Source organism: Vigna angularis, chromosome 11, assembly GCF_016808095.1.
Source record: "Vigna angularis cultivar LongXiaoDou No.4 chromosome 11, ASM1680809v1, whole genome shotgun sequence".
Taxonomy (NCBI): Eukaryota; Viridiplantae; Streptophyta; class Magnoliopsida; order Fabales; family Fabaceae; genus Vigna; species Vigna angularis.
In genome coordinates, this window is record NC_068980.1 from 6956861 (window position 1) to 6984087 (window position 27227).

The 27227-nt window shown below is 33.4% G+C and overlaps 3 protein-coding genes across 7 annotated transcripts; all 3 read right to left on the reverse strand.

Annotated features, from left to right (window-relative positions):
• Window positions 1-217: 217 nt before the first annotated feature.
• Window positions 218-7644, reverse strand: LOC108334284 (ATP-dependent helicase rhp16). Of its 2 annotated transcripts, XM_052870465.1 has the most exons (17): window positions 7209-7644; window positions 6744-6887; window positions 5236-6389; window positions 4822-4944; window positions 4656-4729; window positions 4012-4072; window positions 3736-3882; window positions 3569-3654; window positions 2993-3062; window positions 2454-2582; window positions 2075-2305; window positions 1455-1559; window positions 1228-1380; window positions 867-955; window positions 673-753; window positions 515-592; window positions 218-430 (listed from the first exon to the last, which is right to left on the reverse strand). In XM_052870465.1, the coding sequence occupies exons 1-16, from the start codon at window positions 7270-7272 to the stop codon at window positions 520-522; spliced, it is 2784 nt and encodes a 927-aa protein (XP_052726425.1). In that variant the 5' UTR covers window positions 7273-7644; the 3' UTR covers window positions 218-430; window positions 515-519. The 2 variants fall into 2 exon arrangements, with proteins under 2 accessions (XP_052726425.1, XP_017425532.1); XM_017570043.2 differs by having other exon boundaries at window positions 218-592; window positions 7227-7641.
• Window positions 7645-14474: 6830 nt separating this feature from the next.
• Window positions 14475-17066, reverse strand: LOC108333141 (uncharacterized). Of its 4 annotated transcripts, none has more exons than XM_052871095.1 (5): window positions 16966-17066; window positions 16492-16551; window positions 15659-15725; window positions 15215-15395; window positions 14475-15020 (listed from the first exon to the last, which is right to left on the reverse strand). In XM_052871095.1, the coding sequence occupies exons 3-5, from the start codon at window positions 15682-15684 to the stop codon at window positions 14862-14864; spliced, it is 366 nt and encodes a 121-aa protein (XP_052727055.1). In that variant the 5' UTR covers window positions 15685-15725; window positions 16492-16551; window positions 16966-17066; the 3' UTR covers window positions 14475-14861. The 4 variants fall into 4 exon arrangements, with proteins under 4 accessions (XP_052727055.1, XP_052727053.1, XP_052727054.1 ...); XM_052871093.1 differs by having other exon boundaries at window positions 15215-15404; window positions 16966-17065; XM_052871094.1 differs by having other exon boundaries at window positions 16915-17064.
• Window positions 17067-20503: 3437 nt separating this feature from the next.
• LOC108332333 (arogenate dehydratase/prephenate dehydratase 1, chloroplastic) lies at window positions 20504-26879 on the reverse strand. Its single transcript, XM_017567544.2, has 11 exons — window positions 26417-26879; window positions 25264-25331; window positions 25082-25174; window positions 24646-24846; window positions 24066-24146; window positions 23876-23971; window positions 22693-22770; window positions 22523-22612; window positions 22359-22426; window positions 21977-22058; window positions 20504-20945 (listed from the first exon to the last, which is right to left on the reverse strand). The coding sequence occupies exons 1-11, from the start codon at window positions 26697-26699 to the stop codon at window positions 20886-20888; spliced, it is 1200 nt and encodes a 399-aa protein (XP_017423033.1). The 5' UTR covers window positions 26700-26879; the 3' UTR covers window positions 20504-20885.
• Between the last annotated feature and the right edge of the window lie 348 nt (window positions 26880-27227).

Sequence of the window (27227 nt, forward strand, 5' to 3'; positions counted from 1 at the left end):
GGTTGATATACTAGTGAAATGACACCTAAAATCGAATTAGGACCGGATATTGCGACGGGCTCCTAAGGCAGGGAGTCGTTGATACAGCCTTCGAACCGAGAAACCAAAAAACACAGCAATTAACAAAAGGTCAATCAGAATGGTCTCAGCAAACTTGCAATATAGTCAGCGTCTTTATATTTGGTATTAAGTTTTCTTGAAAATCTACAGAATAATATTTAACATTCCACTTAAGATTCAAAATCCCACTATTCAAAAAGTACAGTCAGTTTTTTTGTTGGGCTGAGGAAACTATAGTGGGCCACTAGCCTATATTGCCTATGTACAGCTAACCCAGTTACTGTTCGTCACAACATAAATCAGGGAATGTCGAGAAATAAAAATACATGGCATCCTCCTTGTAGGGCGCAAGTGCCTCTTAGCATTTTTCCTATATAAATAAAAAATTTAGTTCTGCAAAATGAATGATCAGAAGCATCCACAATTTTTTTTCTGGTCGACATAACAAAACAACCTTGCTTAGGTAACAAACAAAAATCTCAAGTCTGCCTCTGTCAATTTCCCCAGAGCATCAGAAGAACCACCGATAGTCCTGTTAAGAAAGAGGATAAAAAAAAGTCAGCATAGCAAGATATCCAGCATCTTTCAACCTTGTTTATTCATCATACTTACCCTTCAAACACGAGTTCTTTCTTCTCTTGGAGTTTCAAAATTCTCTCCTCGATTGTGTTCTCGATGACAAACCTCACAATTCTATGCATGAAAAAAAGTCAGTTCATTAAGAAAGGACCAATTTGTATGTTTCTACGCAACTTTTCCATTCATTATTGTCTAATTTGGAAGCACTAGAGAACAAGAAATAGAACCTTATAGGTTTGTATTGCCCTATTCGGTGAATTCTGTCTTGAGCCTGGCGCTCTACGGCCGGGTTCCACCAAGGGTCCATAAGGAAGACCTGACCATGCCCAAGAAACAAGGTCACAATTAGCCGACTTAAACTGAACCATGACAAAAAGAGACGAGAAAAAAACGCACTAAAACATTAACTCAAAAGCAGCTCCTATGAACATTGGATGCAATAAAAAATTACAACAAACGTGAAAGACGTGAATTCAAGCCTTAATCTCTTACAAATTTGAACAGAGATGTAAATTATCAAAGCATACTTATTGACAATTTCAAAATCCCAAACAGAATACAAAAAATGCCATAATAATTATTGCTTACGTGTGAAGCTACCGTCAAATTGAGTGCAACACCCCCAGCCTTCAAGCTCATGAGAAAAATTTTGCAATCTGGATCTTCAGTAAATCTTCGAATGGCAGCATCCCTAGCATTCAATGACATGCTTCCATTCAACTGAACACAAGATACTCCAGACTGCAACAAGCACATAACATTATCATCCCAAAGCAATTCTGGTGTATTATCTCACGAGCTGACCATTAAATTACCTTGTGTAAAGAGTAGTTTATAAGATCCAAGAACGATGTGAATTGGCTAAAAACAATCCCTTTGGCAGAACCATCCCTTTCGACCATGAATCTTATTTCTTCTCTCTGCAACCATTCAGGTGAAAGTAAATAACAAGATAGTAAAAAATAGCATAGAATATAAGACATTGAAGAAAACTGATAATAGCACTATTTTCTTCACAACAATGTTATACGCAAATCTTTCAGCTTATTATTTGGCCAAATGTTAGTTTCTCAAACATTCCCTTTGCCACTCAAACAATAACAAAATTCTCAATGATGCCAGAACAATAATATTTAAGAAGTCAATAATCATGTTTACAAACACTATTCTATTCCTACCAAGCAGCTTCATTTGAATTGCCAAGAATGCCCTACATTTCAACCTTTACAGATTGTCAAACTCCATTTATCAGCATCATTTTACTATTTGCAACCAATCAATTTGGCATGCCTGTATAATCTTCTACCAGTCTAAACCTCAAGCCTTACTAAAGAAAAAGCATTGACCAAAGAAACCAAGAGCTAGCTAAATCAAACTTACAGAAACATGGAAAAGCCAGAAATGATTTGTCAAGTAACTACTTTGAAATACATACCAAAGCCTCTATTTTAGTACTCGTCTGAAAGTTCTCAAGGCGAATTCTATTCAAAATGCTCGAGGATCTGAAACCCTTAATTGTTGTTTTAACCTGATCCCCAGGATCCTTGTTGGATGTTAAATCAACTGTAAGTAATTTGGAGCAAGCAGGGCATGATACTTGGCCCAAGGAAGTAGAGTAGTAGTCTATCAAGCATGCACGGCAAAATGAATGCTCACAGGAGGTAACCTGAAAGAAGAATGACCAAGTACTTTAACACACTATAATTAGCTAAAAAACTGTTTTAGAAGAGGTATAACTAGGTAGCAAGGGGTGAAAATAAAATTAAACGAAACAATACAATCACAAAAGTTGTTTTAAAAAAGTAAAAACTTACAACAAGATCTTCTACTGGCTCGTGGCATATACCACAAATTTGTTCAACGGTAGTAGCATTGTTGGCCATAACTGCACTTCTTGAACCTGAACTTTGAGAATATACCACAAGGTATGGATGATCAACAGCCTGTACATTTAAGCAACAGTAAAATATACATCTGGAATGCTTTAGCAAATAGGAGAAATTCCCAGATCTTACGTCAAGACAAGGGCTGGGCTATGCATTATTATTAAAAAAATAAAAATCTGGTACAATGTTCGGAACAAGTTATTTTGGTTTTAAAAGGAAATTATTTCACAACAATAATATGCCAAATTTCTAGCTTGCCATTACGATGAGCATATAGTTTATTAACTGTTGTTATTTTAAAGTAAAATGTTATTAGAGATGACTAGAGACAAGGCCGCTACTTTCAACGTGTCCATGATCATTAAGCATAACTTTAATAACATTAATCCAAACTTGAACGAAAAAAATGGTTCGCAGAAGGAAAGGGCAGAAAAATATATTTTCTTTCTGATAGAACAATTACCAACCTGACGCAGCCGTGTGAGGAGATCAAATATATGAGCATAATTATGCATCAGTGTATTTGCTTCAATGTATCTGTTAAAAGAAAGAATGCCAATGGAATCAGGCTAGGATTAACGTCACCATTCAAAAGCAAAATTGCGGCCAAAAACTATTGGTGTTGTCCAAGGGAAAATCAGAATAGATGGACATATACATTTGTAAATTTTCAAATGGAATGCCGACCTAAGATGTTTTGACTCATCAGACTGCCTATGTTAAGATAAAAGCATGCCTACAATTAATTTTATTTTCATGATTGTTTCATGAATAACCTGATTAAATATTGGAGTTGTGCATGAAAATTTGGAATAGATGGACCAACTTATTTGTAAATTTTCAAATGAAATGCTGACCTAGGAAGTTTTAACCCATCAGACTGCCTATGTTAAGAAAAAAGCATACCTACAATTAATTTTACTTTCATGATTGTTTCATGAATAACCTGATACCTTCCAATAGCATATTTCCTATGAAGAACAATATGCTTTACAATGATTTCATTGTATAGAAAAGAAAAAAGGAAAAAGCATGTGACATACGTATTAAATTGTGCCTGACTTTCATTGTATAACGATTCATAATAGTCTTGCTCTTTAATATCTAGGCAATCCTTTCTCAACGAAACCTGCATGAAATGCATGAAAAAGTTAAGCATGCCCTCTTTCAATATTTGAAAACGAACACAACCACATTGAATAAAACTTACAATTCTAGGTGGAAGTGCAAGATCAGCAGCCCTGCCTATTTTTGTGCGCCTTAATACTATGTTCTTCAAAACTTTATGTTTAAGCAGTATCATAGCTCTTTTCCCAGAATCACCATTTCCAAAAGATTGAATTGGTGTGGCAACATACTAATCAAGATTAAAAATATATAGTTAAAAGCACATATACATAAAATTGCAGTTTGTAGATTCGGTTTCTCTTTGTATCTGCCTTAAACATAGTCAACACAAAAGGGATTAACAGACTGCAGAACTTACTTTATTCCACCAACAGAAATGTCGCACGGAACTGTGAGTGCAGACTGAACATTCTTTAGAGCTGCACAAAGGCATATTAACACGTGATTAGCAATTCAAGAAGAAAAAAAACATTTTCAAAATCTATGACAACATGTACATGCATGTTGTTTCCCTGATCACTCATACACTAACTTGATAGATGATGCTAGTAGCTGCCTCATTCATAACTAGAATCTTCATTTATTAACTTATCAAGAAAAATCAGAAAGAAATAGGCATCATAAAAACTACATCATATTTTCCACTAACACAACCAACTCCTCAACATGATTATAAGATATTTGAAAAAAAAATAGTAATGTTATGGAAACCACAAAATTAAGATATAAAAAACAATATATTCTAAAAACCTTACAATTGCTTTGTTCCACATGAATGACAGTCATGAGAATAGGCACTACAGAAAATCACTGTAACAGTTTTCTAATTGAAATGAAAAATGAGAAAAGAATAGCAATGTTCCGTACATTCCTAGGCAAGTCAAGATGGGTAGAAAGATAATAAAAAAAATTAAGCATAGACTCATACATCAATCATTAAGTCTACATGCATGTTAGGGCCCTCAAATCCACATAGCTTTATTATATAACGAATTATAATACCTATGATCAAGAATCCTGCAATCACAGTCCTTGCACAAGTAATAGGAATAAGGAGTTATTTGCAGGAATCGTATCTGCACACACCGAATTGCAATTAAAATACTTCAAATGGCAATCTGATACATTAAAGATTTACATCAGAAAAGACAAAACGCTGCAAACATACCAGCGAATACAGCTCTCCAACTCGGTTCTGAAGGGGAGTGCCACTCAACGCCCATTTGTAGGTAGAATCTAAAGCAAGAACTGCTTTAGCAGTGTTACAGTGTCTAGATTTGATATAGTGTGCCTGACATTATATTTATAAAGAAAAACTGGTCAACAAAATAGAAGAGTCGGACCTGAACCAATTTTAATAAAAAAAAGTTACAATCATTACTCCATAATTCAATACCTTAAATAAAATAATAAACAATACCAATTGAAGTCAGAAAGACCTATTTTGAGCAATACAGAAAGTGAAACTTGTGTTTGTAGAAATACAGAAAGTGGCACTGATAACAACAATGGAAATATATAAAGTGTCTCTTTCTATTTTCCCTTTTAAGAATTGAATTTATAATCTATTAATACAACTGACCTCATCCAATATGATCCTTTGCCATTTAACAGCATGGAGAAATGACCTATCGCTACGTACAGGTACAGCATCAGAATCTTCCATATCTATGCACATTTTGTCTCCCTTTTTCTTGATAGAACCCTTCAAAATCTTGCTACTTTCGCATTCCTTGGTCTTCCCTTTAGTAACTTCCCTTTTCTTCTTAGCTTGCTTTGATTGTTTTTCTGTTCTAACAGCATCAGGTCCACAAAAATAGCTTTGATGATACATCAACTTACTTGGCAAAAATAATTTTCCACAATATGGGCATCTCTCTTTAGGAGGCATCATATGCTTCCTGTACTCATTCTCAACAACAGAGTATGTAGTTATCACAAAATCATAATCTGCAAATCGATCCACACTCCTCCCTCTATTAGCCCCATGATAGACCAGCACCTTGGTGCTTCCTTTTAAAGTAAAACGATCAATCTCACTGACCCACTGAGTAACAGCAACCACTGGACATATGACAAGTGTTCCTTTGATAGCAGGCAACAGGTTGGATGAACATGGTATGGATTGATCTGGTTCACAACTGTCTTGGAATTCACGTTTGGCAAGGACAAGAGCAATTGCTTGAATAGTCTTCCCCATTCCCATTTCATCTGCAAGTATTCCACCTCTACTTGAAGAATGTTCTTGTTTCAAAGCCCAGGCTAACCATTCCCTCTGGTATCTAAGTAAAGGCATAGTCAGATCAGAGGGCGCCTCAGCAGTTTCATTCATTACTTCACTCTGATTATCTAAGTCAAAATCTTCTGCTATATGCTGATCAATCCATTTCTCTTGCTCTTCTTCCCATGCATTCCACAACAACACTGGACGAGAATCTCCTTTACTTCCTTTTTTTGTATATTTCCTCTTCTTAGTTCCCTTAAAAGCAGATGGAACCAATACTGGTGAAATCATTGAATATTCACGATCCACCACCCTCACCACATCACTCGGTTCTCCTTTTTCTGTGTTCATACTCTTTCTTCTCGCTCTGGACCCCGGAACCTTTGCCTTCTTGAATAAAAGTATGTCACCATCAGATGAATCAGAACCATAATCTTCTCCGTCAGAAACACTGATGCTTGAAAATGGATATTTATTCAAGTCCAGCAGCGAGCCCCCAACCAATTCTTCATCTGAAAGGAAATTTGTTTAAATTACTGATATACAACCGGGTAAAAAATCACACAGTTAAAATTAGGTTAATACGTTCTTCCAAAATTCAAAGGAAAGAAGATTTCTAGATAACTTTATTCAACTTTCTTAACCCTGGTCGAATAACAATGGTCAAACTAAAATTATGCATGGCTACACACACTAGGTCTTAACATTTACTCAATTTAGTCTCCAAACATCTAAGGAATATCCTTTTGAGTAAAAAATAAACGATACATAGAAGCATAAACCCAAAATATTGCAACCAAGCCAAATACAAAACCATAACCTGAAAATATCCACTGAGCTTAAAACCATAGAGTAAAACAATTTACCTTCATAATCGGAATCGGAATCGGAACCAGAAACTACATCCGAATCAGACAACATAACGGAAACACCTTTGTCTTTATTGTTGCTACTCTGGCCCTTGGTTTCATCTTCCACAACAGTATCATCCTTAGGCTGCTGCTCATTCCCTGTTTTTCCCATTCACAAATCACAATGTTAATAATGCCTTCTTTGGTTTAAAAAACGAAACGTAACCAATAAACAACCACACACCGTGTGGCTTCACCAACACTATTAACCGTTAACATCGGCGCCACTCTTCTTTTCAAAACTTCCACTCAAACTATCAACATAAATTTCGAGCAAACAAAACCGCCAAGAAAAAAGAAACAAAATAAAGTATCGAAAAAGAAAAGGACATCAACTGGTCTACATCTAAACCAGGCAGTGAAGAAATCAAAACATAAAGTTCTGAAACCGACAAGAAAGAAAAAGGAAGAGAAAATAACCGGAACAATTGATAGTACCAGACACTGCGGGATTCGAAAGGCGTCGACGAGAACGAAGCTCCATCAACGCACGTAGATGAAAGTTAGGGTTTCCAATCGAAAAACCGTTTGGCAGAATCGAGTGACGGAAGATGATTGCACAGTGAGAAACAGTGTTCGTTTTCCCTCTCTCCCTTATCTCTCTCTGGAGAAGGAATGGATTGTTCCTATGGTTCGTTTGTGACTGAAACGGCGGGAAGTGAGTCCCCTTTTGTACACAGTAACGAAGCGCCACGCACGAAGTTCAACGTCAGGGACTGTAATCCCCTGCGGCACTGATCACTATGGATGGGGAATGAACTCAAGAACCAGGGGCTGCAATCCTCTACGGCACTAATCACTACGGACGGGAGAATGAACTTATGAACCGACTAACGAGTGTTCTCACGCTGTGGTGATACCGGTCTACAGAATCAACGGTACACTGATTCAAGAATCCTAACTGATCGTGATGTTGGCAGATATCAACGGTGGGGATGTCTTTCCAACTTTTTCTAGTGACGCGTGGGTTTTTATACTCTAGTTTTTTCTTTCTTTTCACACCAACTTTTTCCTGATTGAAAATTTGAATATTGGCATTCACATGGCGTGACTGTCCTGCGTTCACAACATTCCTGTATCCACAGTGTTATATAAATCAATTTTAACTTGTAAAATTATCCACCATTATCTACTTTTAAAATTAATTTCTTTTAAAATTAATTTCACCTAAATAAAATCAAACCATTATGATTGTAGAAAGATTAATAAGTAGAAGGAAATTTCAGCCGCTAAATAGTTATATTCTTAAAATTGTAGTGAACTTAGATATTTTTTCTTTTATTTTGAAAAGGAAAAATGTTGTTCTTACAGCAAACCATAACTTTCACAAGCATAAGAGTAGAATGATGAATGAATTGAGTAGATCCAGTTTGAATGTATAAGGTAAACAACTCAAAACTCTGAAAAAATGTCAGAACCATTAAAAACGTACCCAAAACCCCTCTGAACGAACGTCAGGTGTCAAGCAATGAGGATCTGGAAATCAGATAGTGGAAGGCCGGTGTCGGTAGATGAGCGGACGCTCGTTTTGACGTGGGAAGGAAAACTTGATTTTTTCAGAAATTCACGTCACACTCTCTGCATGCACCCTTCTTCCCAGATTCTGAAAAATCTAATTTTCTCCTCCTTCTCACTACATCTCCTTCATCTTCTCTCTAAGAAATCTCACATTTCTCTTCTCCGATCTCCGTTCAGACACCGTAGAAGCACTCCCGGCGTCAAGAGCTTCAGTTTGAACTGATCGGTTTCGAGTTCTGAACTGGTAAGTTCTTCTCCTCCTTTAGTCGTTCGTTCCCTGACACATGCAAACCAACTTCTGGTTGCATGAGTTCATAGTCTCATTCTGAACCAGTTGGTCTGTTCTTTGGTTTATTTTGAAGAATTGTTGAGCGTGAGGGTAGAAGAAATTTAGTCAGGCGAATCCCATTTCTGCCTCTAGGAACGTTCGTTCACGCTCAGAGGTAAGGGAAGCTTATTAATTTAATTTACATGATTATGTGTCGTATGAACGTTCGTTGACTAGATGATTTGATATGAAAAATGATTGAGTTATGTTATGATGCATGAAATATATGAAATCTCTATGTTTGGATGATATGAAATATGAAAGTGATTATGATATGAATGTGTAAAGTTATGAAGTTATATGTTAAGAAATGAGTTTGAATATATATGAATTCTGAATATGAAATTCCCCTAAGATAGTGTATGTTCGTTACTGAACAGTCTTTGACTATTTGGTTTTCTGAGTGAACTTGGTTAGAATTGGATTCTTTCATTTGGGAAGAATCCTAGTTGAGGGCGAGTGTCTTCGTGTTGTAATACTATGTTTGAGCGTTCGGCCAAAGCATAGTTATGTCTTGATATTCCGTGATAAGCTTAAGTATATATATGTATATATGTATTTGCATATTTTAGTTATTCTTAAACACTACTTCAATAGTATTTTGGTATATTTATCAAGACCCTCTCTTTAAGGTTTAGTAGCACTAGGTATTATACCAAGTGTTCGTCCTAAGCAAGTGTTTGGTCTTACACCAGGTACTCGTTCTAGCTCCTTAAGCTAAACTTCATAATAAGAGCGTTCGTTCAAGCCCACTAGGATTCGCTCACTATAGTGTTCAGTCTTTAACTGACATTCGTATTTCTTGTTACTAAACCTAAATAATCTAAGTTTTCATAAGCGTTCGGTTTCTTCATGGGAATTCCTCTACGTACTATTCTTTGAATATCTTGAAGTGTCTGTGTCCATTGGTTCCGGCCTAGAGCGTTAGTACTGAGCAAGGTTATTTAGGGGTTCGGTTGGAGCTCTTAAGAGTCAGTTCATCTAATTGGCTCATTTTGTAATTTACGTTCGTTCTATTCGTTTCTCGTGATGTATGATTGTACTCGGTTTCTTTCTCAAACCGATAGTAAACCTCTTGGTCTAAATCCATTCTGGAACTGGAGACCTCTCGGTCTAGCTCCAATTGTTCGGTCTCGTTCTGAGTCAGGGTTGAACGTTCGGTAAATTGTATCCGAACGAATTTTTGGGTGAAATATTTAAGTGAGATGAGTATTAATGAAATAAAAGAGAATATGATATGGATGGAAATATGTTGATTTTGGACAAGCATTCCGGGGAGGAACGACTCATGTATAAATATTGGAATTGGTAAAGTATGACTGTGAGTATGCTAAGTTGGCTGTTCATCCTGATGTTCCGTGAGTACTCGTCTTCACGTAGAGGAGGGTAGGTCATGTGTGGGAACGACAGGAGGTCCTAATCCTTAGGGGTACTTTGGACAGATAGGACTAACCTCAGGTGGCAGCTGATGAGGACATTCCAGTTACTACATCACCCGGGTGCACGAACGCCTGTAGCTACACAGATTTCATACAGTCCGGACAGTCAGTCTAGTAATAGGTTTTGTATGATGCGTATGTTGAATTTATCTTGTGTGTTTGATTGTTTGAAATGTATGTTTATGCATGAATTAAATTATATAAGCTTACCTTGTGTTTCCTGTCTTGTCTTGTTTTGTACGTTCGTCTTGTCGTTGCAATGATCATCCGTGTGGATGTGAGCAGAAGGGGACGAGCTGTTGGAAGATGCGCTGGAAGAAGAAAATTTGGTCGAGGTTGAAGTTAAGACCGAACAGTAGAACGTTCGGTCAGTAGTTTAGTTTTGTAGTGAGGTGGTCGTTCGATCACCTTCCCCTTTTGTTATGTATGACCGATCGGTGTATTATTGTGTAAACCGTTCGGTTCGTTTTGTACCGTTGTACAGTTTAAATGTGTAACTCTTTCTGTAAGGCCGTTCGGCCAAGAACCGTACGCTCTTCTTAATGTAAGACTGATCTGAATTATTATTAAATGTAATTATTCTATTATATAGTTTATACTGTATTTTTGGGATGTTAAAAAAACATTAAATCATTTATAACAATTACAGTTATTAGAAATATTGTGGACTTAATGGAAATTCTGGACCAATTTTCACCCAATAATGACTGCTATATTGAATAAAGAGGCTATTAGCTAAGACATACTTCTGAAAAAAAAAATGCTTCTGAAAAAAAAAACGAAGATAAATTATTTGAAAAAAAAAGTCAACCACATAAAAGGTAAAAAGAAAAAAAAATTGATGTTAATTTTTATTTATACTTGAAATAAAGATGTTCACAATCATTTTGTATTTTTCTTTTTTAAATAATAGTAGTTAGATAAAAATTAGTTGATAGTTTGTAATGGTTAGTATTAATGAAAGAGATTTTTCAATGTATTTTATTGTATATAGTAGAGTATAAAGAAAAAATAATAATTAATGTTATATTAAATTTAGAAGATACCAGTCAAATATAATAAGATATTTTAAAAATTTCTAAATATTAGTGGAAGACACACAAAAATAATACTAAAAATTCATAATATAGAATCCATATTTGTTTTCCTCATAGGAGATTTCTTGTTACTCTAATAACGTGTTTCTCTAATTTCTTAGAAGTATAGATTAGTGTATTTTATTAGATTTTCATTCTCAACCTTTCTATTAAAATGTCATTAGAAAAAGGTATTTATTTCCAATAACATATCAATTGTCATTGAAAGTATATATATATATATATATATATATATATGAATGTATTAGAATAAAACATTTTTAAATACAATTTGGTTTTTATAAAGTTAAGTTATAATTAAATTTTATTTATCAAGACAATGCCAAAATTTAGAAAAATCCATCCAACATTGCCCGATTTTAAAGATGACAAAGTTAATAAGAACAAAATCACAAGACTCACACTAAAACTCAACTAACAAATTCAACAAAGTCTCATCATTTTCAAATATATATATATATATATATATATATATATATATATATATATATATATATATATATATATATATATATATATATATATATAATCGATCAATTACATGCACGTAATTTTCAATTTATTATTGAGCTAGAACTCTTGAGTACTATTACATTATTCATGAAATGTAAGAAGAGACAAAAATTATGACTAAATTAATTGATAAGAAAATGATTGAAAATAATGTCAAATTTTGGAGAAGTATTCATCAATGATGCCCAAGAATCATAATGCTTCTTTTTGTTGTCAAGTTTTCTTCTATTTTGATCAGGTATGTGACAATGAGCTAGAAGACTAAAATATAATCTACTCTTGGCTTTTCACCACACTAGGCTTCCTTGGTAGTTTTCTATTCCATAGTTGAAGTTGAACTTTTGTTTTGTACATGCACACACCATTTAACTCCTTTAGGCCAAAACAATTTAGGAACTTATTTTTCATTAGTATTGCGTTTAGTGCATTCATGATTTTCAGCTACTCCATTTTTTTGAGGTGTGTAGGTTGTAGTTAATTGTCGGGAAATTCCTTGAGTTTTAGGGAGTTCTTCAAACTCCATATATGTAAATTCACCTCCTTAATCCGTCCTTACACACATGATGCACATGCCGACTTCTTTTTCAAAACCACTATTTGAACCTCTTATTGTTGTTTGAGAATGGTGTGATAAGACTACAAACGTCAACATGAATGAGTTGAAGTTGTTTTGAAGCCCTTCATAAGAATTTCTTCGATATCGACTCCCTTTATTGTTTGCCAACCAGACATGTTTCGCAAATTTTGCTTTGGAATTCTAGTGGTGGAAGTCCTACGACCATCTCTTTGCATGCAAGTGTGTTCAATCCTTTGTAGCTAAGATGGCCAAAACAGCAGTGCCACAAATGTGTTTCTTCATCGAAGCTAGTATTTGTTTGCATACACATTGACTCTTTAAATGTTACACATATTGTCATGCAAAACATTTTGTTACCCTTCATGTTAGAGTGCATAATCAATCCCTTCTTTGGATGGAATATCAGTTGTCTTGCTAGATTAGGACGGATAGACCTTTCTCATGAACTTGTCCTAAACTGAATTATTTGTAAGCTCAGGGACAAAATAAACATCTTATAAAGTAAAACCATTTATTTTTACCCAAATGTTTCCTTTTGCAACCACGATCATTGTTGTATTATTTCCAAGTTTCATAATTTTGCATAATCCTTCCTCAAAATCAAAAATTCATTCCTTACTTCTCGTCATATGGTTGTTATAATGAAATCTAGAACCATACGTCCTGTGTGGTGTGATGAAGTTCTTCATTACCATTAATAGAAACTCTTCATCTTCTTCATCAAGTTCTTCATAATGACCCTGCCTTCCCAATCTGGACACTCATATTGGTAATGATCCAGTTGGTGACATTTAAAACACTCAATGAACGATTTATTAGGTGATTGTCTACCTCTTCCACATTATGGTTTGTTGTGACCTCCTCTAAATGAATCTTTGTTGCCCCGCCCAAGGTCCATTATCATTTGTTACCTTCAGAACTTGTTCTTCTATTTGGAAGCCTTACATACATTGTTCATGCATCAAAAGGTGTAGTTCATCTATAATTAAAATATCGAAAAAATTTAACTCTTCCATCCAACATACAACATAGTTGAATTTTGATGTCAAAGATCTAAGTATTTTGCTAACAATTGTGCTTTGAATAGCCACATGAGAGGAAACTGGAAGTGCGACAACGCACGACAAACTTGAAAAAGGAAAAACAGTGACATCGACACTCTAAATCGCTGCGAGACGTGCCATCATGCATGACAGAAAAAGAGCATATCCACAATTTCAAAAGACTTTGAAAGATGAAGGCATCGTTGAAGGCACAATGGTTGCCTGACCAAAATGATCAAAATCGTGTGATCGTCGATCGAAATTGGAATTCGGTAACGATATATTTGTGCTCTCTTCTATTACTTCACCATTTGATTTCATTTTGGTAACCAAAATGGAGAAGTATGCCTCTGTAGCTGTCAATGTGCAATTCAAACTCTCTTCTTAGTGTTTGAAGTTGTGTTTTTTTTTTGCCTCTGTGGACTTTTGATACTTTCTTTGCATGGATTTCCATATTTCCTTTAAAGTTGCTTTATTAAGAATAGTTTCCCTAACTTGTCTGTCAATGACTTGGAATAAAAAATTCTTGACTTTCAAAGTCTTTGAGCTTGGCCTCTTCTATAGTCTTCCTCTGAGCTTCTATATTTTCCTAATATTTAAGAAGTTATGGACCAAAAATCATAATGCCATCAAACTGTAGAATGACTTGGCTGAAAAAAAACTGAGACGACATGATGATGTTTTGGTTTCTATCCTTATAATTGCATTGATCGCACTTTCACAATTTTGGTTCATTGCGTGCACTCTTACACTCACATTATTTTCACTCCTCACACGGTAATTTTCACTCTTCACACTCTCACCCTGTATCAGGTCCCTTTTAGAGCTCTAATACCAGTTGTAAAAGGTAATGAAAAATAAAAATGCTCACACACTCGATGACTGTATTATTAATGAATTGAATGCGACTTATATAAACATACATACAATAACATATTGCAATGCACTGAGAAATAATCAACACATTACGTGGTAAACGTTAACTAATAGAAAATAGCGGAACAAAAAAAACTGATTCTACAAACCAGATCTTATTCCAACTAACAACTTGTCACGTGACATTTATAAAGTTTAAGTTATAAATTAAATTTTATTTATCAAGACTATACCAAAATTTAGAGAAATGCATTAGACATCGCACGTTTTTAAAACAAAAATCACACGACTTACATAAACTCAACCAACAAATTCAACATCTTCAAATATATATAATCTATCAATTACAAACACAATCTTCAATTTATTACACATTCATCTGCGGAGCTAAAACTCTTCAGTACTATTACATTATTCATGGAATGCAAGAAGAGACATAAACTATGACCAAGATAACTGACAAGAAAATGTTCGAAAATAGTGTCAAATTTTGAAGTTGCCTAGGGGAACTCTCTTCAGTGGTACAAGAACTCAGGACCTCACTGAAACACATTTGTGTGAACCATGAACAAGTCACTTGCTGGTTTGAAATCCTTGTCCCTGACAAAGAGGGTGCATCACTTTGATCATGACCATCATCTTTGATGAGCTTTGGTATAAGCCATCAAAGAGGCATGTGCTGTCAAAGTGACATATCTCTGAAAGTAACTGTTTTGTGTATCAATGATGCTCCCATTTTCTGGGTGTTCAGTTCCTTCTTCGTTTCATCTGTGCCCTTCCCTACCATGAGGAAACTAACCATCAATTTCACAACTTGTTCAGCATAAGAAACTGCCACAGCCTGAGTATAGAGCAGAAGTTAGGTTCTCCACAAAAGATATGAATCACCGAAAACTATAATATCCTAGTGTTATAGTTTTAATTTATGTTAGTGTTTATTACTCAAGAAATATAACAATATAACTTTAAACAATGTTTCAAGGGAACAAAAACACATATTTAAGCAATACACGTCACTCCAACAAGTTATTTTACCTGGAAGAAGCAAAGCCAACACCCATAAGAAAAGAAGCACTGGTTGATAACTGCATAATATGCAGATTCATAGTTTTGACCATGAGCAACATGCATCTTCAACTGCAGCTTAGTTTGTCCTTTGTGAGTGGTGTGGTCTTCATCATTGAGATATTTGGTGTTTTGTGGATCTTTAAATTGACTGAAATTTCTAGAACATGGACAACATTCAATTAATGAAACATGTTTTTCAAGAACAAACTACAGAAGAACACATTCGTGGCTAGTAGGAGGTGCCACTGCCAATAGTCCTTTCTATTTTTGTATACTAATCTGTCCCTTTTTATCCATCTTGCCATATTTATATCATCTTTTATTAAAGAACCTCAGAGAATGCATATATTTTTAGCACTGCCTAAATGGCTGAAATATTCTCAATATCAAGAACAATCTCTGAAAGAGTACCTGAATTTGGGCCCAAAGCCCATCATGATGGCATCTGGGTTTCCTAATAAGTTACATCTTCATAACACTGCAAAAATGACAAACACAGATATATCAGCACTGGTTTCTCCGTGTTTCTTTAAGCACTGATAAATTATGTCAACGCAACATTTTCTGCTTTAAGAAACAACACGTACCCATTTCATAGTTGAAAACATTCCAGATGATAAACAATTTTATTATTGTCACCGGTTAAGTACACGTTCAGCTACTAGATTATATATAAAGACCACAATAATTGGAGGTAACGTGTCACTCCCAATAACATATAATTATTAGTATATACACTTGGCAACAAGTAATTGGAGAGAAGGATTTCAGTTTCCATCTACTGAAGTTGAAGGCTTCTACATCTCAACCTGTTATATTCAACTATACATGTTCTCAGTTTACATTGGCTAATTTTATGATAATAAATCAGTCTTCAGAGACTTCAAACCTGGTAAACATTAGTCAATAGCGTTTCCGTACACAAAATCTACAACCCTCCAATCTCCTCAATTGTTTCATTATTGATATATCTGCTAATTAAATACCCTTTATATGGGACCATCTCTTGCTTTATTTACTGGTTTATTTCATTTGTTCCGACATAGATTATCTTGTTTAATTCGGTGCAGATCGTATACCAAATAAATTAATGAAAGGTAATTCTTTAAATGAACAATGAAAACGTTTTTCATTGGTATAAACACACAGATTCATTTAAAATAACACAACCCAATTGCATGGATTTAGCATATGAAAAAGAATATTCACAGAATCATATAGAAAAAGTAGAATATAAAAGTTACCTGAAAGCAATGGATATTAGGTTATCGTGTTTGTAATGGCTTCAGATCAAAACTTCGAACCTACCCACCAAGCGTACCAACAGATCAATCAAGAACTCTTCCATCAAAACACTTCATAAGGACAATATCTAACCAAACCACACCCAACGGAACCAACAAATAAAAGTTTGAAACTTTGAAGTTTTAGTACGTCTAAAGTGTTGTGATGAAAACAGATCTGCATCTCCAACTATGAAGAGACAGCAGAAAAATGCTTAAAACCCAGTGTTTCAGGTAATCCTAAACATAAATTAATTACCTTGCAGTGTCAGGTGATTAATGATAAGAATAACCAAAAAGGAAAGTGAGTTCCCTTGAGTTTAAAGATGAAGTGAAGCACAAGAATCATGGTTTTTAAAACAATGAACAAGAGAGAAAACGTACCAATGAACTTGAACTGAGAAAGATGAAGAGGGTGAAGGAAAAGCCACATACAAGTTTATGAGCACAGAAAGAAAAGGATCGTTGGCACTTGTCCCATGCGGATGTCTATCAATGCATTGTTTCCCTCACTTGTAAAGAGACATAGGTCTTAAATAATCATAATGTCGGAAAATGAAAAATAAAAAATAAAAAGGTTAGAGAGTAACGTTCATTGAACCTGGACAATGAAAACATGGTACAACACTACATAAGAAGCAGTAAAAAAAGTTTGGTATAGACACGCCGCATCTGTAGGAAAAGAACAAAGCAAAAGTTATAGAGTAGCATCACTATCATTCACCATCCATGCATCATGTTTCCTTTTTTAAATTTTCACTCACCATCATTTGTTATCGATGATGCATCATGGTAATGCATGCTGTTGTTTTCTCCATTCGGAAAAGAACACGACGCTTCTTAATCTTTGGTTGACACCAAGGGTTCAAGTCATAAAGTGTGTTCATATGTATAGGCTCCATAAAGATGTATGAATATTTATAAAAAATGTGGAGAATATTTTCAAAAGCATCTTTGTATATTTATATTTTACTACAAACTAAATTTTCATAAAAGTAAAACTTTTTTTTTTACAATTTCTTCTTTGAAAAATAAAATCTGCTCCAAAATTAGATTTGTCAATAAATTTTACAAAGTATTCCTTTGTATATATGCCTAGGCTTAAACTCGCAGCCTAAGGATGGTGGTAGTCAAATATTTTAAGTCTTCAAATGTTTTCAAAAATTAAGATATTAATCTGTTCTAAAAGATTCAACTTATGAACAATAATCATAATAATCATAAAAGTGTCCGACATGAACATTTAATTTAACTTTAGAAAATAAGTTTTTAAAGTAAGTTTTATTTTTAGTTTATGTAACCTCTCCGACACATTTTATGCTAAAACATATAGTAAATTAGATATTAGTTGCAATCTAATAACAAATAACAAATAACATAATCAACTCAACCAACAATAAATTTTATTAAAATAAGTTTTGAATAATTTTCAATGGAATCTAATTCAATCTTATAAATGAAACAAGATTTATTCTCGTATTTATATATATATATATATTTATATATATATTATAAATTTATTTTATTTTTAATTAATGTGGTGGATGGATAGAATATATGAAATAATGCATGATTTTGATTGTGGTATAAACGTTCAAATCTATACTGACTGGATATTTCCTGTATTCGCCATTGATGTCACTCTTGACATTTTCTGTGAAGAAAGCCACAGAATATTCTTCCTTTACCTACTCTTTTTTTCCCTTATAAAATTAAGTACTTTAGGACAAAATAATAGATAAATAAGAGGAGTCATGAGAGAACAGTGATGAATGTTAAATGTTGATGCATCTAGACATGTCTATAGTGCATATACATTAGTATTTTAATTTTTCATACGAGATGTATGGAAACAATTATGCAGATTGTTTACAGAAAACAAGGTTGGCGGAGGCAAATGTGATAAACCACTCAAGCAAATAAATGCACAAATGTCTTCTCACTCACCGAAAAAGCATAATTTCACACACATAATCTTTTATATTCATTTAATATTATTTTTTTATTTTATATTTTTTCAAAAAAAATTACAAAAATTCCTTTTCTTATAATCATTTTATCTTTATTATATATGTGTTATTTTATTATTATTCCTCAAATTTTACCCGTTTTTGTTATCAAATGATTGTGAGAATGAATTAAGAAATTGGTTTTAAGCTAGTTTATAAAGAGATATTTTTAATTTAATTTTATGAAATTTTTAACACATTTTCTTAGAAAAAAAATCAAATATTTTAAATGTAAGATTATATATTAACATATGATAATGAATTATAAAGTCCAATAATCATTGTTAGACTATATTCTTATATTATATTAAAAAGCAAAGTTTAATCATGAAAAAAAAAATGATAGAAGAGAAAGTTAGTATTTACCCTTATTTGTTATGTACCGCAAAATAAGGTGGAAACATTAATTATACTAATGATGTAGTTTTTAATTAAAATTAAAATTTGCAATTGACATAATTTTGTGTATGCTGCTAATGACACATTTAATAAGTGAGAGTTCTTTTGGCAGGAATCAATTTGTCCATAGCATATACTTAAATTATTTACTTTTAAAATAGTACTTAATTACATGACATGTAAACAAATTATTTGAATAATGCAGTTATTAAATAATTTTAGTAGTAAGCACTCAAATTAAGGAAGACATCAATTACGACACTCAGCCAACCATGTTTGAAATTGAAGTTTGATTTGACAAAGAGGTCAACACTAACACGATGTTTGAGCTTTGAAACTTTTAATATCAATTAAGTGTTTCACATGCTAGTTTTAATAATAAAGAAAGTGGTTTTGATTAGACTTTAGGTCCAATTTGTGAAGGGAAGTCACTTCAACCTAAATGTTCAATAAATTTACATTAATACTTACAAGTAATATTTCACCCTTAAATAATCAACAAAGAATCCATTGATACAAAGTAAATATCCTTTGTTATTATAATAAGATAAAATAAATATTGTCTTTAAAAATATTTAGTTCTCATACCAATTTTCTTAGAATTTTTCTATAATTTTTTGTGTAAAATTTGTGAGAAAATGATTTTGGCTCTCATGCGTTATGATAAGTTATAACCTTTTTAAGATATTGCCAATTCTAAAATTGGGTGACTTTACATGATTTTTTTTTCTTAAAAAATATTTTAATGGATTAAGGAAAGATACCATAAACTACCTTAAATATAAATTTTTAAATAATGTAAAACTTTAAACATACTAAAACACTAATGATACAGTCTTAGAGACTCATTTCAATTCTATAGTAAGAATTCTACCGTTTTCATGGTCAAATAAAAGTGAACACGTAGATTTCCACTTTACAAGAACGTGACACAAAATTGAGCAACTTGTTTCTTGATGTCAGATTTTATTGTGGGAATGGAATGGTGGGTTGATGTCAGAAAAAAATAATGAAAGAAAAGTTAAACTTTTTCTTAAAAATATTAAGATATGTATTTTTTTAATGATAAGTGAAGTAAAATGTACTTTCTTTTTTTAAGGTTTATGCAGTATTCGGCGATGAAATGTCACGACATGGTAATATGTTATACTAATCTGGTGGTGCACATGAACAGAACACAAAGTAACATATTTTTTAGTACTTGTTACACTTTTCCGTCACAGTCACAACCCCTTCTTTTGATCTTGGCAAAAAGTCAGGATTTAGAATAAAAAACGTCGAACATAGCAAGAACAAGTGCCAAGTTGGTGATGGAAGATGTTACCACAAGAATTGAAAACATGACATTACATGAGAACAGATGTTGAACCAATTATGTTCTCATTCGTTATGGTGACAACTGAGTTCATAGTGCCACAATGCATCAGCAGCCTTTTTTATTGTTTCTTTGACTTGTAATGGAATGAAAGCTACACATTTGGCTATTGGCACTTTCATCAAGAATATTTTCAATATATGCAGGAAATATAACCACAACACAAACTTGGTGGGTGGAAGATGTTAACTTGGGAAAAAGTTCAAGACATGAACCAAACATGATCTTATTGATTCCGATGACATCACTTTGACAGCATATATTAGCGGATTCTTTCTCTTCTTGTTGCTCCTTATTCTTTAAGGTTTGACAATGTAATAGAGAGAGAACTACATATTTGGCTAAAACCTAATTTACCTCTTTATTCTTTATGAAGATCTCTTCGATGAGCAGATGGACTAATGGCACTGTCTAAGGTCAGGAGGATGAACTATTGCTATCATAGATTACATTATTTACCATCTGAGAGCTTTTATTTTACTTGGACAAGAAAGTATCTCCAAATCCTCTTCCAAAATTCAGGCTTGAGTATGATTGAATTCAATGAAAACTCACCAATAAAAAGCAGATAACTATAGTGTGGTTGTATCTATGGGATAGCAGCCCAGCACCCGAAGAAATGTGGCAAATTCCTGTAGGCACAAAATGGTTTTGATATGTGGTTAGATACTCATGATATGAAAAAGGGATAATTTTTTACATTTCTCATAGTGAAAAAACACATGGAAATGCAAGGATCAATTGCCTAAACACAAAACTAAGAAGCTTTGGACATTCTTTAAGATCCTCATGGCAGATCAAAAGCGGATGATGTTCAATTAAGATTTTAAAGGATTAAAAAAAGAATCATATAGTATTTAAAATCATAAAATTTCAATAGATTATTTTGTTAATTGGATTTTTATGAATTTTATTTGTATGTATAAATATACTCTCACAAAAGAATCTAATCCAAATGTGAGATTATCTACTCTTATATATTCAAACTTCTCTCATTCTTACCAGTGCCAGTAAAGTTTTCTTACTTTTTCTACATTGTTTTTTGCTATGATTATATAGGTTATTGCTTTCTACAGTGTTATTTTTTTTGTTATTGACATTATCATTACATATGACTGTTTAATAAATGAAAATATACTCTCTTTTTTTCTAATTTGACGTTGTTATGTCTTTCTTTGGCTTACTGGGTTTTTGAACATTTTATTTAAACCATGATTGTTTTTCAATGTCCTAGACTCATCTATAGTCAACAGGTTGAAAGTGCATAGATATATACTGAAACACACTTTTAAATTTCACAAAACGACTTTGATTTCTTAATTTTTTTCTTTGCTAAAAAGAAAATTCACGTAAGAAATTAGTGACCTACTATAATTCCTTTTTCCTAACTTACTAATAGAGTGCTTATATAGGTTCTATCATTTTGAATTAATGAAGAGTAGTGAGGGGATTCTTTGAATGTATTTCTTTTTTCTTGTATGAGTTTATGTTTCTCTTATTTATTTTTGTCATTTTCTTTACTATTTTTTTTAAAAAACCTTTTATTTTCTTGTTTTTGTATGTTAGTTTGGTATAAAAATAATATCATAATATAATAATTAGTTCCTAAGGCAACAAAGGTAAAAATAATTCAAATCACAAAATAAGAATTCAAAGAACTTACCTGTAGATGTGCTAAAGAAGTTTGTGCTCGAGGCTCAGTCATGGATGCCTCAAAATCAATATAGAAAAGGTAATCGAAATACCTAAATAGAAAAAAGAAAACGGGTTATACTAAGGTTTGCATCAGCTTCAAAGAAAATAGAGTGTTTCAGATATCTAAGGTTCATTGTACCCTAAATTATTTAGCACGTGAATAGAGGAAAAAAAGTAATTGCACATATACAACAGAAAACAATTTAGGAGAAGAGTGAAAATTAGACCACGTTTGAACAATTCAGCAAGTAAAGAGAAACTAGCTTGAACCAGATATTGCATGAAGCAATATGATGAAAAAGAAGGCCAATTGCAATACTCCAATGTGAAAAAGCAAAAAGCTAACTCACTTGGCAGTTCCCGTGTTGGAGTCATCAACAACTCTTAATGGCCTATTTCTTTGTGGACGGCTTTCAATCTGATTTCAAATATACACAATGTTAATTGTCTTGTAATAATCATGCATAGAGATAGACTTGCAAGAAAAAAACTTTTTCCCATAGATAATAATAACCTTGGATAAATTTATGTCCCTCAATGCAAATACAGCCAAAGCCTTAAACAGTACTCCAGGACCTTCATTCAGCGTAAACACAATACTTGTCTGAAAATAATGAATAATTGGTCGAAGAGAATCTTGTGTCATGATTGAGACAATAGTCATACATCAAAAAGAGATTTTACCTTAAAGGGCTTATCAGCTTTTGGGATTATTGGATCCCTAGCAAGCACGAGATACCGACGGATGATTTCATGACCATCCTGTACAAGGCAATCAAACCAACACAAGAATTTCTATTTACAGAAATATAGAGGAATATAATATATAGCCTCTATTGTAGAAGTTTGTGCACTAATGAATGACAAAGAACATGTCTCAACACACACAGCACTTTGTACTTACTAATTACAACAGCATACCCTTGTCATTGAATATTGGAAGGAATACGCATAGCAAATGCATTGCAAGTTGACTTATGAATGTATTGATTTAGCCTAGCAGTAAAATTTGTTCAAGGGTGTAAAAAGCATATTTGAAAGAGGATTGGTTCGCAGATATTCCAGAATGAATTTTAGCATCTTACCGTCCACATTATTCCTGGGCAGTAGTCAAGCAATTGAGAAAGAGAATAAAAAACGGTTCAAATAGTTAGATGGCCTCATAAAGAAAGAACGTTCTGAATTCTACAGAACAAAGGTTTAAGGTAAATGCTGACATCAAGAATGAATTTTAGCATCTTACCGTCCACATTATTCCTGGGCAGTAGTCAAGCAATTGAGAAAGAGAATAAAAAACGGTTCAAATAGTTAGATGGCCTCATAAAGAAAGAACGTTCTGAATTCTACAGAACAAAGGTTTAAGGTAAATGCTGACATCATGGAATTTTCACATATATAAAAAGGAAAAAAACCGTTCTTGGGTTCTAGCAAACAACACCATAATCTTTTAGGGAACTGTTCTTCAACAAGTTGAAAAAATTAGAGAAAATAAATGTCTGGTTTATCTGGAGGAAAGGTAGACATGGAGACAATATAAAAGGCTATAGGTTGAATTGCAAGTATAAGATGAACCTCACATTGCCTCTAGTCAACAACTATATTTACACTAGAATATGCAATTATCTCTCCTTGTTTCAGGGTCAATGCTTTCTTATTTCACAAAGTTTCCCTAAACTTTGGGAGAAATTCAAAGCTTTGCACCAAAGCTAAACTTGTTATTTGCAAATCTCCGGTTTCTTGCCTTCAAACTAATATAACATTGGAGACACCTAGTTCTCAAATGAATACTTGAAAATCAAATCAAAGGTAAATCAACCACAAGATAATTGTCGATTTCTAGCCAGTGATGATTGGTGAGAGATTTTACTTGGATTCGTTCTGCAAGTACATTAAGTCCATAGATTTCTGCAGCTCGAATGCTTGCAATTGCACCAGCATCATATAGGCCCTTTGAAGCTATAATCTAATCTCACAGGCACATTAAGATAAACAGAAAACAAAATTATTCTCTACTCTAGAGAAAGTCTGATGTCACATAAGATATACAGATAGATTACCTGAGCAGCACTAGCTGTATCATCAACGTTTTCTCTGGCAACGCCTAATTTAGTTAAGAAATCATCACTCAATTCCAGTGCCTGCAAGCAAAAACCTTCTTCACGGCTCTAATGTGACCAGTACAAATTGAAGTATTCTACTACATTCAGTATATTGTTTATAGAAAACTACTCTTTGATTCAGTTATATAAACGGAAAGTGCTCAGGTTTTTATCTTAAACAAACAAAATCCAAATGCGGGTTGAAAACTAAATGATATATAATCTGCAGTCTACTTGCTCCAAATCTGTCAATGGCAAACAAACTACACAATTAAAAATACTTCTTACATGACCCTTGTTGTTTAATTAACCGGTAAAACAACTAATACACAGCTCTCGAGAGAACATTTCAACCAGTTCAAAACATTAAAATTCAGTATTACTTAGAAAATTAATTGATTAAATCCCAGTTTCTTTCATTGATGAACAAATGCTATATGTTGCTTAGGATTAAATGCAACAACAGTAGGTTTTCCATAATAGTATAGCAAGTCTGTTCTACCACATCAGAAAAAGGGCGAGCAACATGCAGCCTCACCTGAGAATGACTTAGAACACGTTTTAGGAACTCTGTTCTGACACCAGGCAGAGCTAGAAGGGAGAGATTAGTACTCAGCTGCACCTCACCAACAATATGAAGCCTATGGCGCAGAAGTAAATCATAGCTCCGATGAAGGCTTCCCCCAGATGTATTTTCTATTGGAAGAATAACCTTGTCAGCCAACCATAACTCAACAGCCTGCCAGACATTATTTTTAAATAGGAAAATGAGCAAGGATAAACACATTTGAGAAGGTCGTTACAAAGACATTGAAACCCATTATTCTTACCTTTGCGTAAAGTTAAAAGTGAAAACATATAGAATGTAGAAACAGAAAATGAAAATCAATTGTGATAAATCTGAAATATAAGGATTAACACTTTCTTATCCAAATATTAGCTTCAATAATATTACAGATTATGTCAAATCAAACCTTAAAAGCTTCTTCAAAGTCGTTGCATGAAACCGTTTCGCAGTTGGGGTAAGCTTTGAGTGCAGCATCCTCACTGTATGATCCTGGCCTCCCCTAATTCAGTAATCCAAACAAATAATGAGACATGGATAACAGATCACAAATTTGCAACCATTGCATAGATCATGATAATACGTTCATACCTTATATGATATTCGTACTTTAGCATCAGCATCAGAAGCACCCACAATATCAGATATGGTTAATGGCTCTACAGTCAGTGACAAGAACAGAAGTTTCAAAATCTGAAATCTTCCAGTAAAACTAACAAAATGAAAAATGGGAATGCATAAATTTAAGTGATAATGAAATAAGATTGGAAAGTAAAGAAATTGGGATCCTTAGCTTTCAAAATGATAACAAATAGATCATGACACTATAGCTCTACATGAGTTGATAACTGTTTTTTTCAGGGTGCATGTTAAATTCTAAACAATATTCCCCAGCATTAGAAAAAAAAAACATGAAAAAAATGAAAAATATAATAGTAGTTTAACGAAAGACGAGAAACTAACACCAGAATGGCTGTCAAAAAGTAATTTTTATAAACAAATGGGATTCTTAATCTATACTTGATTATAAGTTGATAACAATATCCCATCAAAAAGTTCCTTCCTTTAGTTTGAAAGGAAATAATTAACAAGAAGTTCAAGCATAATTATCTAATTCTCAAGGGGTAAAATAATATCCAAAATTTCAATTTTTTCATGACAATTTACCAAGGGTAGCCTGTCCCTTCACCCCATAACCACATCATTTTCCCTGCATTTCATTAGCTAACTCTGGCTATGACAACAAATTCTAAAAGCAACAAAATGGGATTTCCCTCGCTTTATCCACTCTTCAGCTAAGTAATGTTAACGATGTTCCTATTTGAAATCAGAACTTCACTTGCATAAAAGTTAAAACCCCAAATCAAAATAAATGTGAGTATACTCCAGGCTAAGGTCTTAATGCTTATATTTTCTCACTCTGGCCTAGTACTCCCCTAACAATGACAGATAACAAAATGGTAAATAAGCCACGATTACATCAAGTTCAAAAACTAGCATGTGCCAAACCATGGCCTTGCAAGCTGTCACAAAAAATTGTGCAAACCCAACTAATCATTTGAAATCAAACCCCCCCCAAAAGGGGAGAACTTACCCATTGGGCAAAAAGCAAGCAACACAGAATATACTAAATCTAACATGGATATTCAATGCTCACAAATCATTTAATAAGGTTCCTTAAAAACTACTACTACTACAATTAATCATCTTGAAGAAAGTACAGTGCAGAAAAGCTAACACCCACTTGGAAGGGCGACCAAATCTTTATGCACTCCACGAGAAACATCACCGTCCATTGGATGGTGATCAACGACTTGCATCACTACCTTCGTCCGCTTCCATGGATTCTCATCCCCCCAAATCCTCAGGGTTCCACCAACACACATCCCACCCCATTTGTGTGCACTCTTCAGATGTTTTTCCCAACTCAGTGTAAGAGAATGCTGTCTGTTCCTCAAATTGTGACACCCAAGTTGAGAACCTGGGAGCCCAGCTACCACAAGAGATGTTCTAATTGCAACAGCCATGGAGGTCAACGCTTGTCAACAGTTGAAGCGTGCTTCCTCACACCCCAAAACCATCACAAAAATGTGATGTGAAAAGCTTACAAGAAGGAATGGCTTGAACCAAAGAAGGAAGCTGAGGTTCCCCAGCTACTCCAAACAATATTCTAATTCATAAAATCTGGTGTAAGTTTTTCAAACTATGAAATTTCTAATTAATTTTTTTAAAAATATATTTCAATCTTTGAAATCCTTTTTTAATTTAATATTTAAACATGCATAAGTACAATAATTAAGGCTTCGCCTTAATAATAAAAAATTAGAAACTTAAATGAATTCTAAAATATTTTTACATTTTTCTTACTTATAAAAATAATATAATAACAAAATTAAATTTTAAAACTAAATTGATAATTTAAATCAAAATAAAATAAATATCTTTACCGGTAATCTTTTCTCAACCAATAGTATAACTAAAATTAAATAAATAAAGGTAGAGTTAGATTTACATCAATGTCATAAGGATATTTTTTAGAAAACCATGCTCGTCTT

Bases quoted from the DNA above. Each gene is read 5' to 3' on its own strand.
- LOC108334284 (XM_052870465.1), bottom strand. From the start codon at position 7,272: ATGGAGCTTCGTTCTCGTCGACGCCTTTCGAATCCCGCAGTGTCTGGT. The intron at 2,306-2,453 runs GTAAGTTTTTAC...TTCTTCTTTCAG, and splicing joins AGCCAGTAGAAGATCTTGTT to GTTACCTCCTGTGAGCATTC. The intron at 593-672 runs GTAAGTATGATG...CTTTCTTAACAG, and splicing joins AAAGAACTCGTGTTTGAAGG to GACTATCGGTGGTTCTTCTG.
- LOC108333141 (XM_052871093.1), bottom strand. From the start codon at position 15,684: ATGATGGGCTTTGGGCCCAAATTCAG. The intron at 15,405-15,658 runs GTACTCTTTCAG...TCCATGTTCTAG, and splicing joins GGCTTTGGGCCCAAATTCAG to AAATTTCAGTCAATTTAAAG. The intron at 15,021-15,214 runs GTAAAATAACTT...CTCTATACTCAG, and splicing joins GTTGGCTTTGCTTCTTCCAG to GCTGTGGCAGTTTCTTATGC.
- LOC108332333 (XM_017567544.2), bottom strand. From the start codon at position 26,699: ATGGCTGTTGCAATTAGAACATCTCTTGTGGTAGCTGGGCTCCCAGGT. The intron at 24,847-25,081 runs GTTTGATTTGAC...AATGTCTGGCAG, and splicing joins ACTTTGAAGAAGCTTTTAAG to GCTGTTGAGTTATGGTTGGC. The intron at 22,613-22,692 runs GTAAAATCTCTT...CATTATTTTCAG, and splicing joins AAGCTGATAAGCCCTTTAAG to ACAAGTATTGTGTTTACGCT.